The 14682-nt window shown below is 43.0% G+C and overlaps 1 protein-coding gene across 1 annotated transcript; it reads right to left on the bottom strand.

Moving 5' to 3' along the window:
- Positions 1–226: 226 nt before the first annotated feature.
- CRABP1 (cellular retinoic acid binding protein 1) lies at positions 227–12886 on the bottom strand (the record flags this gene model as incomplete). The annotated part of the gene is made up of 4 exons (XM_084213384.1): positions 227–277; positions 9466–9579; positions 12212–12390; positions 12817–12886. The coding sequence occupies 4 exons, from the start codon at positions 12884–12886 to the stop codon at positions 227–229; spliced, it is 414 nt and encodes a 137-aa protein (XP_084069510.1).
- Between the last annotated feature and the right edge of the window lie 1796 nt (positions 12887–14682).

Genomic DNA, 14682 nt, shown 5'->3' with positions numbered 1-14682 from the left:
TACAAAATACAAAGCAGACATGAAAACTGACGGCATAAAAGTGGAGAGGAACAGTGTCTGAAATGAAAACTGAAAGCAAAATACACTCAAGAGAGGATCTGGGTTCAGCTCTAGCACACACTGTCACATACAACACTGCGGGAGTCACAGCACACACAGATGCTCCTTGCACTGGGGGGGTTCACAGTTCTCCACTTCATCCCAGATGACAAGAACATGGATGCTTTCATTCTCTTACATAAATTCTTGTGCACACAACGTCATCAGCACCAAAGGTCTGGAAAAGAAATAAAAATCAATCAAAAGAGACGGAACCAGCAAACATTTAACAGCATTTCAAAGTGTTATTTTTACTAAAGCAACTGGTTCTACAGCAGAAATACTTTTTCTTATGTCTTTTGACAGATAAGAGTAAAGAAAGAAATCATTTTGAAAGAGGAATGCAATGTAAATGACCTGTTTTTCAAGGCAGGGTGGATTTTGTCAGAATGATAAATGATGCATAAATCCTCTTTTTCGGCAGTTTCTTGGCATGAATTGATAAATAAACATGAGAAAATAAAGTGAATTTGGAATGTACTGTTGTTATATTTAGAAACAGTCGCAGCACTTTGAACTAGAAATGCTGAGGGTGGAATTCAGCTGGCATGTTCCAAAGGTATCCTTTGATATTGGCAGGTATAAGTCCAAGCAAGCAAATGAAGTCAGAGGAGGAAAGATGAAGAGCAGGAGAACGTGCACCTGTAAACACAGCGCTGCTGCAAGCAGGGACTGCCCCTCCTGGGGTACCAAGGGCTCTCCTGCAGGCTGGAGCGTGGGCAGGGTCAGTGACAGCCTTCCTTCAGGACACTGAGCCCTGAACCAGGGAGTTTGTCAGCCCTGAGAGGGATCTGGAACGCCCTGGAGATGATCAGAACACGTAGGCAGGACAGTGGTTGTGGGGCTGTCTGAGAAAGCCACCTGAATCCCAAAGGGTTTGTGTGCAATCTCAGATCTGGTAGGCTAAAATTTGAGCAGTGAAGCATGAAGGAAACGAGAGGGGCAAATAGAGACTGCAAAAAACTTCTTCCCATTCAGCTGTGCAGACAGGAGGTTTTGAGCTCAGCACTAGCAAGGTCTGAGTTGGGATGTCTGGCTGAGGTCGCTGCCAAGGTCTCACTGAAAAGCATGCATTACCCCAGTGCATCATGAAAATTCAGCTGGGCTATTTGTCTTAATGCTTTCCACACCTGTTTTGGCCAATAATTTGAAAAGACTTGGCTTTAAAACTGACTCTGGCTTATAGTTTGTTCACTTTGTTGTGGACACAAGTCTGTTAGTATTTTGGAGACGCAGACTTTGTTTTTATGAATATCAATATCATATCAGTACTTAATATATATTTTTTGATGGGTAGCTCTCTAATGTTCACAGCACCAGCTGCAAATACCCTTATTATGGCTTCCTTCAACATTTCCAAATGATCCACAAAGACAAAATTATTTCAGCAGGAGTTTTGCCAGAGGGAGGAAGTGAGAGTCAGGAGCACCCAGGGCTCAAGGTTTTCTGTGTAAGATCCCTGCACCAGTGATTGTCTTTCACACTCAGGCACTGCTGAGCACAGGCAGGCTCGGGTCCCCTGCTGCTGCTCCAACACAAATCACAAACAGTAGTGAAACAATTCCTGTGATGCTCTCCCAGAGCTGTCAGAGCCCCAGTCTGAGAGCTGGAGCTGCACAGCCACACCGTGAGGTGGGAGTGGATGTCACAGCAGCCAATTTAACGAGAAAAGCTGCAGCAGCCTCTTGCCAAAACTCCCTGACAAATTTATGTCTGCTCTTCCAGGCAAGGTAAGAGAGAAAGTCCTTCCCCTACAGCAACAGCAGTTATTCTCAGAACAGCTCAGCAGTTCTGTTGAGAAGGAACACTGCAGGGAAAAGTAGATGGAAATAGATGTGAGTGATCCTGCAAGGGAGCCACTGTAGATCTGAGCTGCTGAAATTGCAGTGCCCAGCTCTGAGATTGTGCTCCTGGGCAGAGCTTGCTCCTGAGACATCAGTGTAGTCTGACTGGCAGCTTTCTTGGAAGATTTACAGGAGGGAGTGTGGAAATAAAGATTAAAATTTGTGGAGGAAGAAAAGAGACGTAAGAGTTTCTGGGAAAGCTCAGTAGCATGGGTGAGTAGCACCACAGACTGCTGGGCACTCAGAGAGTCACAGCTCAGCATGTTTGTGACTCAGGATCCTCACTTTGTACTTCCAGCATCCAGCTCCAGCTAGACTTCTGGACTTCTGAAAATTTCAGGCAAAGAACTACACTCAAATTACTCTGGACAAAAATGAAGTGCAGAAAATATGGACATTTTCAGGGAGTCCAAATTTTAAAAAATAGTTGCTACACACAAGGACTCCACAACACAGCATTCTCAGAGTCTGGAAAACCACTATAATTTAATACAATGATATCTTTAAACCTGGATTGCAAAGAGATAGAAACCATGCAAAGCACAATAACAACATGTAACCACTGTGCACTTCTCAAACAACCAAGACATCTTTTCCTTGAAGGGCCAGCTTAGGTTATGTGGCCTCTGACCTGTTCCAGGAATAAACTGCATTTTTTAGCACTTGGATTTCACACCTTATACACATTCAGATGATTAACAATGTAATTGGAGCACATAAAGGGCTTTATTATCATGATCATGTACAGGTCTCAATGTGGACTTACACAAAAGGTGTTTTCCTGGCTTATCATGACTCACTATCATTTGTTCTTAAAACTCCACTCAGTGTTACTAAAGAAAGCAAGGAGGAATATGTTCAAACCTGCTGCATTCTTTTTCTTGTGGTAACTCACAGAAATGTCTAATGTACAGCTGGGCCCAAGGTCAGGGGAGGATCCAAATCCAAAGGGTGCTACTCCTCTATTCTTCACATTTAAATCCTTGCATTCAATGGTAGGATAAAGCAGTTTAGTGTCCATGGTTTTAACCCTAGACTCAAAAGAAGAGATAGTTCCTGCCCCAATAGGCAGGACCCAAACAAGTAGAACTTCCAAATGAAAAGAGAATGAGCAATCCTGGCTATTTGGTGGTGAAGCTTCATCAGAGCAACTGAAAAAAGTGCAATGCTACCAGATTGAAATTCAGATGTAACAGGAAGATGCAGGATTTTCAAACACCACTTTCTCATCGGCTTGGAAAGGTCCCACTTCTTTCATAAAATGCTACAAGGCAAGGCTTCTATCTAAATCTAAAATAGGATTTTAAATGTGCAACAACTGCAAATTACAGAATTGTTTTCTTCGCTTAGCTTGTCATAATCTGTAGCTAAGAGTCCAAAAGCACACTGCAAACAAAGCCCTGTGCAGGGGATAATCCAATAAATTGACCTCTCTCAGTTCACTCAAAATCTGATGACCACTGACATCATGAGAGATTAAAAGAGAATTACAGGGTAGTAATATATTTCTGTAGGAGCAAATCTCCTTTTTGAAGGCCTTCTTTATAAATATTTGCTGAGGAGGCTTTGTGGTAAGTGGAGTACACAGTATAAGGAAGAGTGTCATTGAAACAATCACTGGGGAAAGATCACTCCTGCCAGTGTATGCAAAAATCCCTTTATCTGCTCATGACTGATCAAAATGCAGAGGCAACTCACAAAAGGAAGACAGAATCCATCAGCAAACTGATGGAGAAAAGAAGGTATTACTTAAATGAATCCTCAGAAAAGGCTTTGTCCATGTGCACACTTCCATGTTATCTAGAACAAAGATATAAATCTTCACAAAGGCATCTTGCCTATTTCCATTCTCCTCCTGACTCCCACAAAATTTTAAGAAAGAGGTTGATCCTTGCAAGGCCATAGTCACTGAATGTGCAGCTCCCACTTTCAAATTTGGCTATTAATAGCAAATCACTCAATTCAAAACCTCACATTCCCCAAGGTATCAATTGATAGCACCATGCAAAATTAGGTGATTTCTCAAGGGGCTTAAATGTCAGTATTTGTGTTTGAGCACTGCTATATTATACTTGCTTAAAAGTTATGGAGCAAATGAATGACAGAGAGCTGAGACAGTGCTGCCTCCCAGTTACAGCTGAAAGCCAGGGCACAGAGCACATCTCAGCTACAAGGGATATTACAAAAGGCTGCATGCAGGATGAGGTGCAGCCAAAATGCAAAGGGCTTTGGCATTGGCTTCTTTTTTTGTTTGGGATGTGATCCAGACAAGGCTGCAGTAATGAGCAGGGGCTATAGATCCCTAAGCCCCCTGGTAAATCTGCTCATGGCAAAGAGTAAATTAAAGCATTAGGCCCATGCAACACACACGTGTGCATTATTGCAGATTTCTGAACTGCTGTCAAGGCTGCCCTGATGGGAACAGCAGCAACCCCCTCAACCTGAGCTTGGGATGACCAGACCCTTCTTTTGATGATTGATTTTATATAAGATCCCTCTCCAGAACTTATAGAAAAGTTAAACACTTAGGCAGTTTGACACTGTTTGATACAAGGCTTAGGCACATCACACATTTCAGTATTCTGCTGCAAAATCTCTTTCCAAATCTGCATTGACCCTTCTCACATACTATGCTTAATTTCAGAAGTCAGCAAAATAATTTAAAAAATGTTTGCTCACTCATCTAGGCACCACAGTTCACTAGTTTTAATCAAGGATGGCATGATTTTTCTGAGGAGGGAATGCAGAATAGAAACCATGCTTGAACCCCCACCAATGTTCTGATCTTTGACCCTTGCTACAATTGATTCTGAGAACCCCTGTGTGACAGGTGAACTGTGTAAAATGTGCTCAGAGGCTGTTTTTAAAGCCCCTCTTCAGTAACCATCCACTTAAAAACGTTTGTGTGTTACAAATTAAACTTAAATCGATGGAGGCACGAGCAGCTGTGAAAGCAGCAATGCACCCAAGGTTTGAATATAAATGTATCTCATTTGAATAGCCAATATTTGAAAGCAGTATCCTTCAGCTTTGCAAAGAGCAGATCTTTTGTTCTGCTGACTTACATAAGTGATTGATAGCTCATTAATGTCCCTGACAAAAACACACAGCAACAACAAAAACACTGGGAGTATAAAGGGAAGGAAAGGCACTTCATTCCAGGTCATCATTTTCAAACAAATAAAAGAAATATATATTTTTTGTATTATATTCCAATCTTGATTGCTCAAATGTTAATCCAAGTACAGTTTATGAATGTAGAGTTGGAAATGCAGATATCCTGACTCCGTGTATGCATTACAAGCCCAAAGTGCAGCACAATATAAAGATGCAGTCAAGACAAATAAATGTGGACTTCGGTGGGGAATTACCCTTCCCACCCTCCCCTGCTTGCACATTCCATGTAATTTTTTTCAGCATGGTTCAGCATTCCAAAAATGCAGCGCTGAAATCCCAGCAAGTGCATCAGATGGGATTAGAATAAACAGCTCTGATAAAAGATGTTGCAGTGTTCTAGCTTTAGATCAATGTTCTGGTTTTCAGATCATCTTTTTACAACACAGAACTTGATCCTGCCCTTCCTGGGCTAAAAAAATTATTTTTCTAACATGACTTCAGGCCTACATCTGTCATTGTATGAGCCAAATATTATTTATCTACTAATAAGAGCAATTTTGTTCTCCATGCTGCAAGGAGCTAAGGAGACCTGAAGGCAACTGAAGGTAAGGAAAACCTTTGCTCACTAAATAGTGTGTTCTCAGCATCTGTGTATCAGAGGACATGATGTGACTTGCAAGGCCATCATTTTACTCCAAGGAAATATCTTTGAAGAACATAAGGAATTCTTCTGCCAGGATGCAAGAAAGATTGATAATTAGAGAGTAATATGGTTTCTATTTTAGCTCTGTGGTAGTCATGGCAATTAAACACTGATTTGTTTTAATTAAATGGGCTAATAAATCCTTTTTATTTAATAATGCTGCGTTGGAGAGAAAATTATCTCCTTCCACTAGGAAAATCCCATAATCAAATGGATTCCCGAAGCAATGCAGCATTTTAGATCAAAATTATGTGGCAATGATCCAACATTTATGGAGCCAATACCAACACAGTAAAACAAATTTCTTACCCCCTGCCTGATACCCCAAGCCTTTCTTCAACTCATGCCTCAGTCTAACACAGTTTACATTCTTTCTTGCAACTTCTTTTAAACTGGGTATGACTCTCCTTGATTTCTTCTGCAACTGCATCTAATAGTGATCAAGGAGTCTCAAGACTTCTTGAAATAATTTTTTGGATAGAGAAACAGAAACAGAGTCTTACTGAAGCACATCAGAGACATCAAAGGAACAGATAACATTTCTTAGGTAAGCAGGGAGATTTGAGAAGTGTGAAGATGGGAATTGTTAAATATTTGAAGCAATATGGACAGCAAAAGTGAATGAGATTTAATTTCAGGTCCTAAAGATCCCTAAAGAAAGCTCTGAGGGTGGGAGAAGAAAGAAATCGATTTAACTTTAATCTGTAACACACAAACATTTTAAAGTGGTTGATGAATGATGAGGGGCTTTCAAAGAAGAAGAATACAGAGATCTCTTCTTCTCATTGCAATCTTGGTTTTGAAGAAGTAAGATATAAGTGGGGGTTTGCAGACTCAGATCCAAAGGAATTCACCAAGCATAAAATAAAATAATCTGATGTCAAATCTTTGTTCACTGGAGTGATGAAAAACCCAAACATAGTGGATGGGCAAGAGATCAATAGAGTCTCCTCACTAAGGGCTTTTGTTCCCTTTTACATCTGCTGAACACACCTCAGCCAATCCCTCCAAATAGTTCAGCTTCTAAAGCCCAATTCTCTGAAGGAATGTTCTGGGGCTTTAAAATGAGGGACCACAGACAAGAAAATGTAGCTTCTTCTCTTCTGTCTCTCTCCAACCAGTAGAACCTTTTGTTGCCTCCCAGAAGTGTTAATTTTCAGCTTTTTTTTTGCTTTTGATTTTTTTTTTCCCCCAGAAGGGCCATTTCAGCTTCTGCAAAGGACCAGAGGTCTCACACCACCCTTACTCCCAGAAACCCCTCATGGCTGAGCTTTCAGCTGTCAATCTTGAACATCAACCCACGTACTTAAAACATCTGTGCATTCAGTCCCACCAAATGCCATGAGAGCTTGAAAATGCTTGTCCTGAGGATGAATTATTGTCATTATACTTTTTAAAGCAAAAGAGGTCACTATGCTCCAAGAGGTAGGAGAATGAAACTGTATTTCATATTGAATAGTAAAAGTGAAGAGAGAAGGATCTGGATCACTGGGAAACAAATAGAAACAAATACCAAATTTTCATAATGGCCACAGTGAAATCACACATTGCAACCAATGAATGCAATTCCAGCTGGCCTGAGACAGGAAGGGGATCAGTCTGGGGAAATGGAATCCAGAAAAGAGTTAACAAAGCCTTTGCAAATAAATCAGGATCATTTTAGATAGGAGTAGGGAGAGGAAATCGCTGTAACGTCAGGTGCTAGATCGCTAGCAAAACAGCACATTTGGGTTTTCTGAGTTCAGGAGGGAAATTTGTACATTGGACAGGTTAAAAAGCACTCAAGCAACAATTCAATGAAAGCTTTCTTTACATTGAAAGACTCGAGGTCTTCCAGTGGTTTAGCTTCACAGCCAGAAAGTTCTTCTAAGAGGTGGCTTGATTGGTGGTGTGAAGACAAGTATTTGCAAGAACAAATTCTAGGCATATTATTTAGGTTCTTTTATACACAATATGTAAGGACTGGAAGTTGAATCTACACATACATAGATATGTATGTTCTAATGGCAAGAAAATTAACCAGGAAACTAACTCATTGAAAGTTCTGAGTTCCTATAAAAGGACATATTTTAATAAGAGGCAGGTTGTTCTAATTTATATCCTAACTGGAAAAATAATTAATTCACAAAAGTTCAACAGACTGTATTAAACAAGAAAAAAGGTTAGATGGCTTTAAATCTTTGAATCCCTCTAGTTTCTTATCCAGGTTCTTTATTCCTCCCCAGCAGGGTAAGTTCACATCACTGCTAGCAGGAGGCAATTGTATTATGAGCAGCTTTCTTGCTTTGCTCGGAGCAGTGCACTTAATTTAACAGCTGCCTCTTCAGCTTGTTGCTTAAATAATAAACTACAGAAATGTACTGTTAGAAAGCTGGAAAAGTTATAGGAATAACTTTTAGTTAGAGAATATATTTTGTCCACTGCATCTCATCTAAATATGCAAAGAAGAGATCAAAGTACTCTGCCTCCTAAAGTTTGGTGATAATATAAAACATTCCGGTGGTTGAGTCAAAAGGAATTATGCAGCATTGGAGTATTCATTCATGAGAAACCAGTGTGATTTCACTAACAGCACATGTCCTCATGTGGGTGAACAGTTCCAAGATGTCTGGAATAATATTAACACCTTAGAAGCTTTTTGTTTATGCTTGGTTAGGTTTGGGTCCTGTTGTTGTTTCAGATACAATCTTAAAAACAGAACTCCATCTGCTTTAGAGAAACGCTCGGGAGGCTGTTTGCTTTTTAAAGTGCAGAGATTTAGTGAGTGTGATAGAAATAAAACCTCCCTGCTTTGATGTTTTCTTACCCACCACTCCAGGAGTCTGTCTTCCACGTCCAAACTGATGAAGCATAACAGTCTAATCAACGATTTATCCAGAACTCACTAGTCAGAACATGTGCAATGAAATGATTCTGAACTCGAGCTGAACTGTGCTACTGTGTCTTTACTCAGATGTGGATTAATCTGGAGTGACTACTGAGCAAAGGTGCAGCACAGGGAACTCTAGCAGAAGTGAGCACAATGTGAATAACAAACCCGGTGTGACCGAGGGTGGGCACGGCCAGGAGGGTGCAGAGGAGCTGCTCAGAAGCTGACACAGCCCTGGGGGGAGAGGGGCTGACAGAAAATGTGCAAATATCTGTATTTCTAAGAAACTCATGAAGGCAACTCTCAATCTGACTCGGGAAGTGGGGAAGGTGGCAGAGGTACGGGAGGAAATGACATGTTTTTCACAAACAGGAGGGATTAGAGCATACCAACAACATGCCTATCCTTCCTGCTATATGCCATGTGACCATGGATAAGAAGAAGTATTATGCACATGTTTAAAAAGAAGATTCTCCAGAAATGAGGTCAAATGGCTTGATCTCACTTTCACCAGAGAAAATCTGCAATAAATCAAGGAAATTCTTTGATGATGTTGTGAATTTACAGAGCAGAAGTGGCCAAGTTGTGATTATTCTACCAGTGAAAGATTAAACAATCAAATGCAAATCAGAACATGCATACATATCCATTTGCTTAAAAAAAAAAAAAAGAAAGAGAAAAAAAGCAATGTAGTAATTGTAAGGTAGAGGATTATAACAAAGGTAGTCTTCCAGATGGATTTAAGTAAGGAAAAATAATAACTCATACTATCTGTTAACAAAAAAAAATCCTGATAATATGGTGCACACATTGAGGGAGTTCAAGGTTCTTACCAAAATCAGCTCATCATTAGCTAATTCTCTAGTCCAGTATGTTTTGGGACCGTCTCCCTCAATGAGAGTTTGTTTGCAGTAGATCTTGTTTTCATTCTCCCAAGTGGCCAAACTCTGTAGGCAAGAAAACCATTAGGAAATACATTAATTATATTCCCCAGCAGCATGAGACAGAGACAACAATGAGCAGTGGTGAGAATAATTGCTCCACTAAAGGAGCAACACACAGATAGTCAAAGGCAGAGGGAAAAAGTAATCAGTGGAAAGTGGTGAAATAAAAATTTAGGTGTGATGGGGCATTTTGGAAAGAGGAATATATTAGTAACAAAGTAATTGCAAATGTGTCTTTTCAGTGTGAAGAAGCTCAGTTTCCATCAATGCTTGATGTTGGAAAGTGTCATTTAGGAACAGGCTAATGTAGCTCTACATTCCCAAGCATCTTTGTAAAACTGATTTGATCTGACATGTTATTTATCACTACAGTCCCCTAAGAGTAAAAGCATAAACAATGGTATATATCAAGTTGTAGTCATAAATAATGCAGTATTTGTCACTTACAATCTTTCCTGCTCTATGGCACTGTGCCAAGTTAACTGTGTATTAAACATGTTGAGCTAACAAACTAGAATAAATCACAGCTAAATTTAAAAAAATGTTGTCAGAACTCAACTGTTTGTGACATTACTTTTTTAAGGTTGTGAGTCTGAAGATTGAAATACCCTTGGGCATTTTTCAAAGCATTTGAATAACCACTATGAAAGCACTGAAAAATAAAAGACCCCGAAACAACATGATTTTGTTAAACTTTCACAAACAGGCAAGCCCTGACTCTGTTGCTTTTCACTTGAGCACTGAACTCTTACTCCACAGTGTAATGGAACAGCTGTGCAGAAGGATGCCCTGTAATGAATGTTCAAGTAATCACTTTATAACCACACAGGGGAGGCATTTATTAGTCTGTGATTCTATACATGCACATGTGTGTGTGCATATGTGTGCCTAAATTCAAGTTAACACTTCCCAGACTTTCCAAGGGAAAACCCCTTTACTCTGATTAAAAATCAGCTGTTTACTTTTTAAATAGATTTCATAAAGCAATAAGCCATCTCAGATGGCAGTTATAGAAGCTGTGCCTTGAAGAACAACCATACATGATGCCCTCTTTGTCTGCACAAACAATGGATCAAGTTAGTTGGCAGCACAAAACCCTCCACCCCATAAAGTATCTCAAAATCTATCACCAGTCAGCAGTTTTGCCAGATACTGCAAACTACATTCTGGAGTATTATTTTATTATCTGTCAGTTTCTGCTCTGTGGCCACATCTTGGTTATATATACGACTTATTCCTGAGAGTGGACTATAAATAATTTCACAACACATGGAAAAAATTTACTTCTTCACAAAACCCATTTCTTTCAGGTTTTTCCAACTTTCATAGCTTACAGCCATAATTATTGTTTTTCCATCTGCAGCAATAAATCCTTCTCCAGAAAGCAGGTCACATTTATTGTATATGCATTATGTATGACGACACTTTTGTCGAACAAGATAAATTAACAAAGCCTGCAACATTTCCTGGACAAACTGTTAAATATATGATAACTCATCCTAGAGAGCAAGTGGATGTTCTAAATATTCGCTGATTCCCAGAATCTGCTTCTTCTTTCATAAATTTATGTTGACACCAATTGCACTGAAGACAGTAAGTTCTGAATTTTTAGTGATAGAAACGGTCTCAAAAGCTGACCCAAGAATTAGGAGAGATCATATTTTGGAAAGTAGATTATTTCACCAACACTGGATACTTTTAAAACTGGATCCTCATTTGAGACTACCTTCTGATAATCTTTATTTGTACTCCTTTTATAAGATTTTATATATACTTATACATACTTCTTTATGAGAGTAAACTGTCTGAAGAAAGCATAACTAATCCATGCCCTCAATAATGGTTTTCAAAAGGCAGCTATGACCACAGCCCAGCTCCCCAAATCTCAGATTTCACATATCCACACCAGCAAGAACCTGGTGTCAGATGCTGCCGACTTAAATCCCCCTCCATGGCCACAGAAGTGGTAACAGAGGTAGAGGAGGGGGATTCTGTCTCACACACAGAATCAAGCCCAAAACACTCCAGGGAATGCCCTCTAATGCTCTTCTGCTCAAGGAGATGGGGTAACTGTGGCTGGTGTAACACCTGCTGAGAGCCTGTCTCACCCTGTCTATCAGTGAACTGGACACACGCACTTGGCGAGAGTGTGAAAGAGGATTTCAGCCCCAACCAACCAACAGTCTGTGGTCCTGCTTGAGAACTCATCTGATTCAATCTAAGACAAAAGCTATGTCAGATTTGTGCACTAAATCCTGACTCTTGAGGTCTCTCTTGCTCCACCATTTCCCATGCTTGTGTCAGGGACAGAAGCTGGGGAGAGCTTTCACTGCAGCTGAGGTCTTCGGGGGAGAGGAAAGCACAAAGAGAACTAAACCCAGCCAAGCTGGAAACCTGAACTCTGCTTTTGGGACCTTTCATGCCCTGTCGCCTTGAGATTTCAGTTTTATCCCAAAAGAGGGACAAGGGAAGGGTGACCATCAAGAACCCCAAGAGTGCTCCAAGAAGAGGGTGGAGGGCAGCAGTGCCCCTGTCTGGGGACCCGAGCGGCAGATGTGTTTGTCCCATCTAAAAAGCACTTGGTAACACACACGCACCCTCCACACACACGCACATGCCCCGGCTCTCCTCCTACCCTGCACTTCCGTCCATCCACCGTCTCCTCCTCAAAGCTCTCCCCGACTTTGAAGTTGATCTCAGTGGTGCGGACAGTGGTGGAAGTTTTGATGTAGAACTGGTCCCCGTCCTGGCGGATCTCCACGTGCGGTTTGGAGGCGGCCGCCACCGCCACTTTCCTGAGCATGGCATTGACACCTGGGCGAAGCGGGGAGGAAGCAGAGCTTGAAGTCGCCAGCCTGCCCCGGCCTGAGCTCGGCCAGCATCACACGGCTCAGGGAGCGGGGCGAGCGGCCGGGGCACGGCGCGGATCCCCCGCACGGCCGCGGTGCCGGGCGGCGGCGGCGCTCCCGGCCGGCACTCGGGGCTCTCGCCGAGATCCCTGCGGCAGAACCGGGCCAGCGGCAGCCCAGCTCCTCGGGCAGGACGGCCGGTGAGGCGGGGACCGTGCCGTGCCTCGGCCGCCCCTCCCCGGGCAGGGCTCCGGGCCGTGCCCCGCAGCGGCGGGAGGCTCCCCTGCCCGCGGCCGCCGCACGGAGCTCTCCCGGAGGCACCGGGCACCGGAGCGCGGCTGCAGCCGCCGCCCCGGGTCCCGTCCCGCTGCCCGGCTCCCCCGCCACTCACCCAGCGCCTTGAGCAGCTCGTCGAAATTCTCGCTGCTCTTCATCTTCCAAGTGCCGGCGAAGTTGGGCATGGCTGGTCGGGCGCTGCGGAGGGCGGCGGGGACGCGGCGCTGCTGCTCGCTCTCCGACTCAGGCACCTTGTGAGTGGGGCGGACCGCGGCGGCAGGGGCAGGGAGAGCCGGGCACACCCACCCGGCCCCCCACCCCTTCCCTCGGGCCAGCATCACACCGCCAGACAGCCGGCCCCCTCCCAGTCATGGCCATCCATCCATCCATCCATCCATCCATCCATCCATCCATCCATCCATCCATCCATCCCTCCTTCCTTCTTCCTTCCTTCCTGCCCTCCCATCCATCACCGTTTGCCGCCTGCCTTGCAGGCTCCCCGGTCCACATCTGCCCCTCCTGGGGCTGCCCAAGAACGAGAGCCCGATTGACATTTGGCGGACGAATGAGGCGGACAGCGAGGACCCGATGAGCAGCCCCGAGGCAGGCAGGGCAGGCAGAGGGCTATCCCCGCCAGTCTCCCCAGGCTCACGCTGGGCTACCCCAGCATGGCAGGGCCGAGCTCCGCAGCCCATCGCACCGAGCCCCAGCTGCCAGCCTGACCCCAGCACTGCTCCCTGGCACAGCCAGCGGGTCCGAGGGGTGGAAGGGAGCAGAACACTTTCCAGGACAGGGAACTGTTGTAAGGAAGCTGGCACTGCCCTGTGCCCAGTGTCCCCTTCGAGAAGGGTGAAGGACGAAGGGATACCCAGTGCCTGAGGCACTCCCTGCCATAGCCACGCACTGCCAGGGCTCTGGGCGCCACTGGCAGCAGGAGGATGTAGGTCCAGAACTTGCACCACAAAGAACAGGGCCCGTGGCAGACACAAGCTTTTATGGGGAAACACAGCAAGCTATTTCACACTTACTTAAATCAGCACCAGTGTGCTGAAGATTAGAGTGCTGTTCTGAGCCCCTCGTACTTCCCATGACCATTTCCATTGTCTTTGCTTTGAATCCCTCGGTTTCAGGTCAAAGATGCTAGATTAAAGTTCCTTATTGCAGCTGATTTATCCACATGATAAAATGGAACAGAATTTGCCAGGTTAAGGTTATGGAGTCTTTCTGCTGCTGTTATGCACAAGGAAATAGTCAAAACATTCAGAGGCCTGTGATTTCCCACACAGAACAGAGCCAGATGTATTTTAATTATAGGAAAACCTTTGCTGAACCAACTTCATGGTACGTTCACAATCATTCTTCACTTGTTAGATTCTGTAAAATGAACACGAAGGTTACTTGAGTTATGTATAAAATGTGTTTACTCCTGGAAAATGAATAGTTCTGGGAGTTACTTTAGTATGTCAGGCAGGATTCTATATATGCTGAAATTTGCTTTCATTTTTTATTACAGGAAGAACTTCACCTGAGTAAGAACCATAGAGCAGAACTAAGTATTTGTCTGTTGATTGTCACTCTTTTTCTACTGATTTTTGTTTTTTCCTTTCCAGAAGAACACCCTGGAGACCTGGCATAGCTCTTTAATGGAAATATTTTGATGAAAAATCTGGGTTTTTTCCAGGAAATGAACATTTCAGAGAGGAATATATGTTTTCAATAACAGGGATTGTCTAAAAAGAGAAACAGAGCAATACAAACCCAAAACAAAAACCAGAGCACAAAGCATCCTTCAGTTGTTTTAGTAAATGACAATAAATTCATCTCCATTTGAAATACTTTGTTTAAAATTTCAAATCCCCTCAAAGAAAAAAACTTCTGAAAAAAAAAAAGACACGCAAACCATTTCCTATTGCAAGTAGGTTTAAGATTTTCAAATGTAAGGCTGCAGGACCAACAAACACATACCAAGCCTGTAGATCGT

Source organism: Fringilla coelebs (assembly GCF_963513975.1).
Source record: "Fringilla coelebs genome assembly, chromosome: 12".
Classification (NCBI taxonomy): Eukaryota; Metazoa; Chordata; class Aves; order Passeriformes; family Fringillidae; genus Fringilla; species Fringilla coelebs.
Note: the sequence above shows the minus strand (reverse complement) of the source record. Positions and strands in the feature narration are given on the sequence as shown.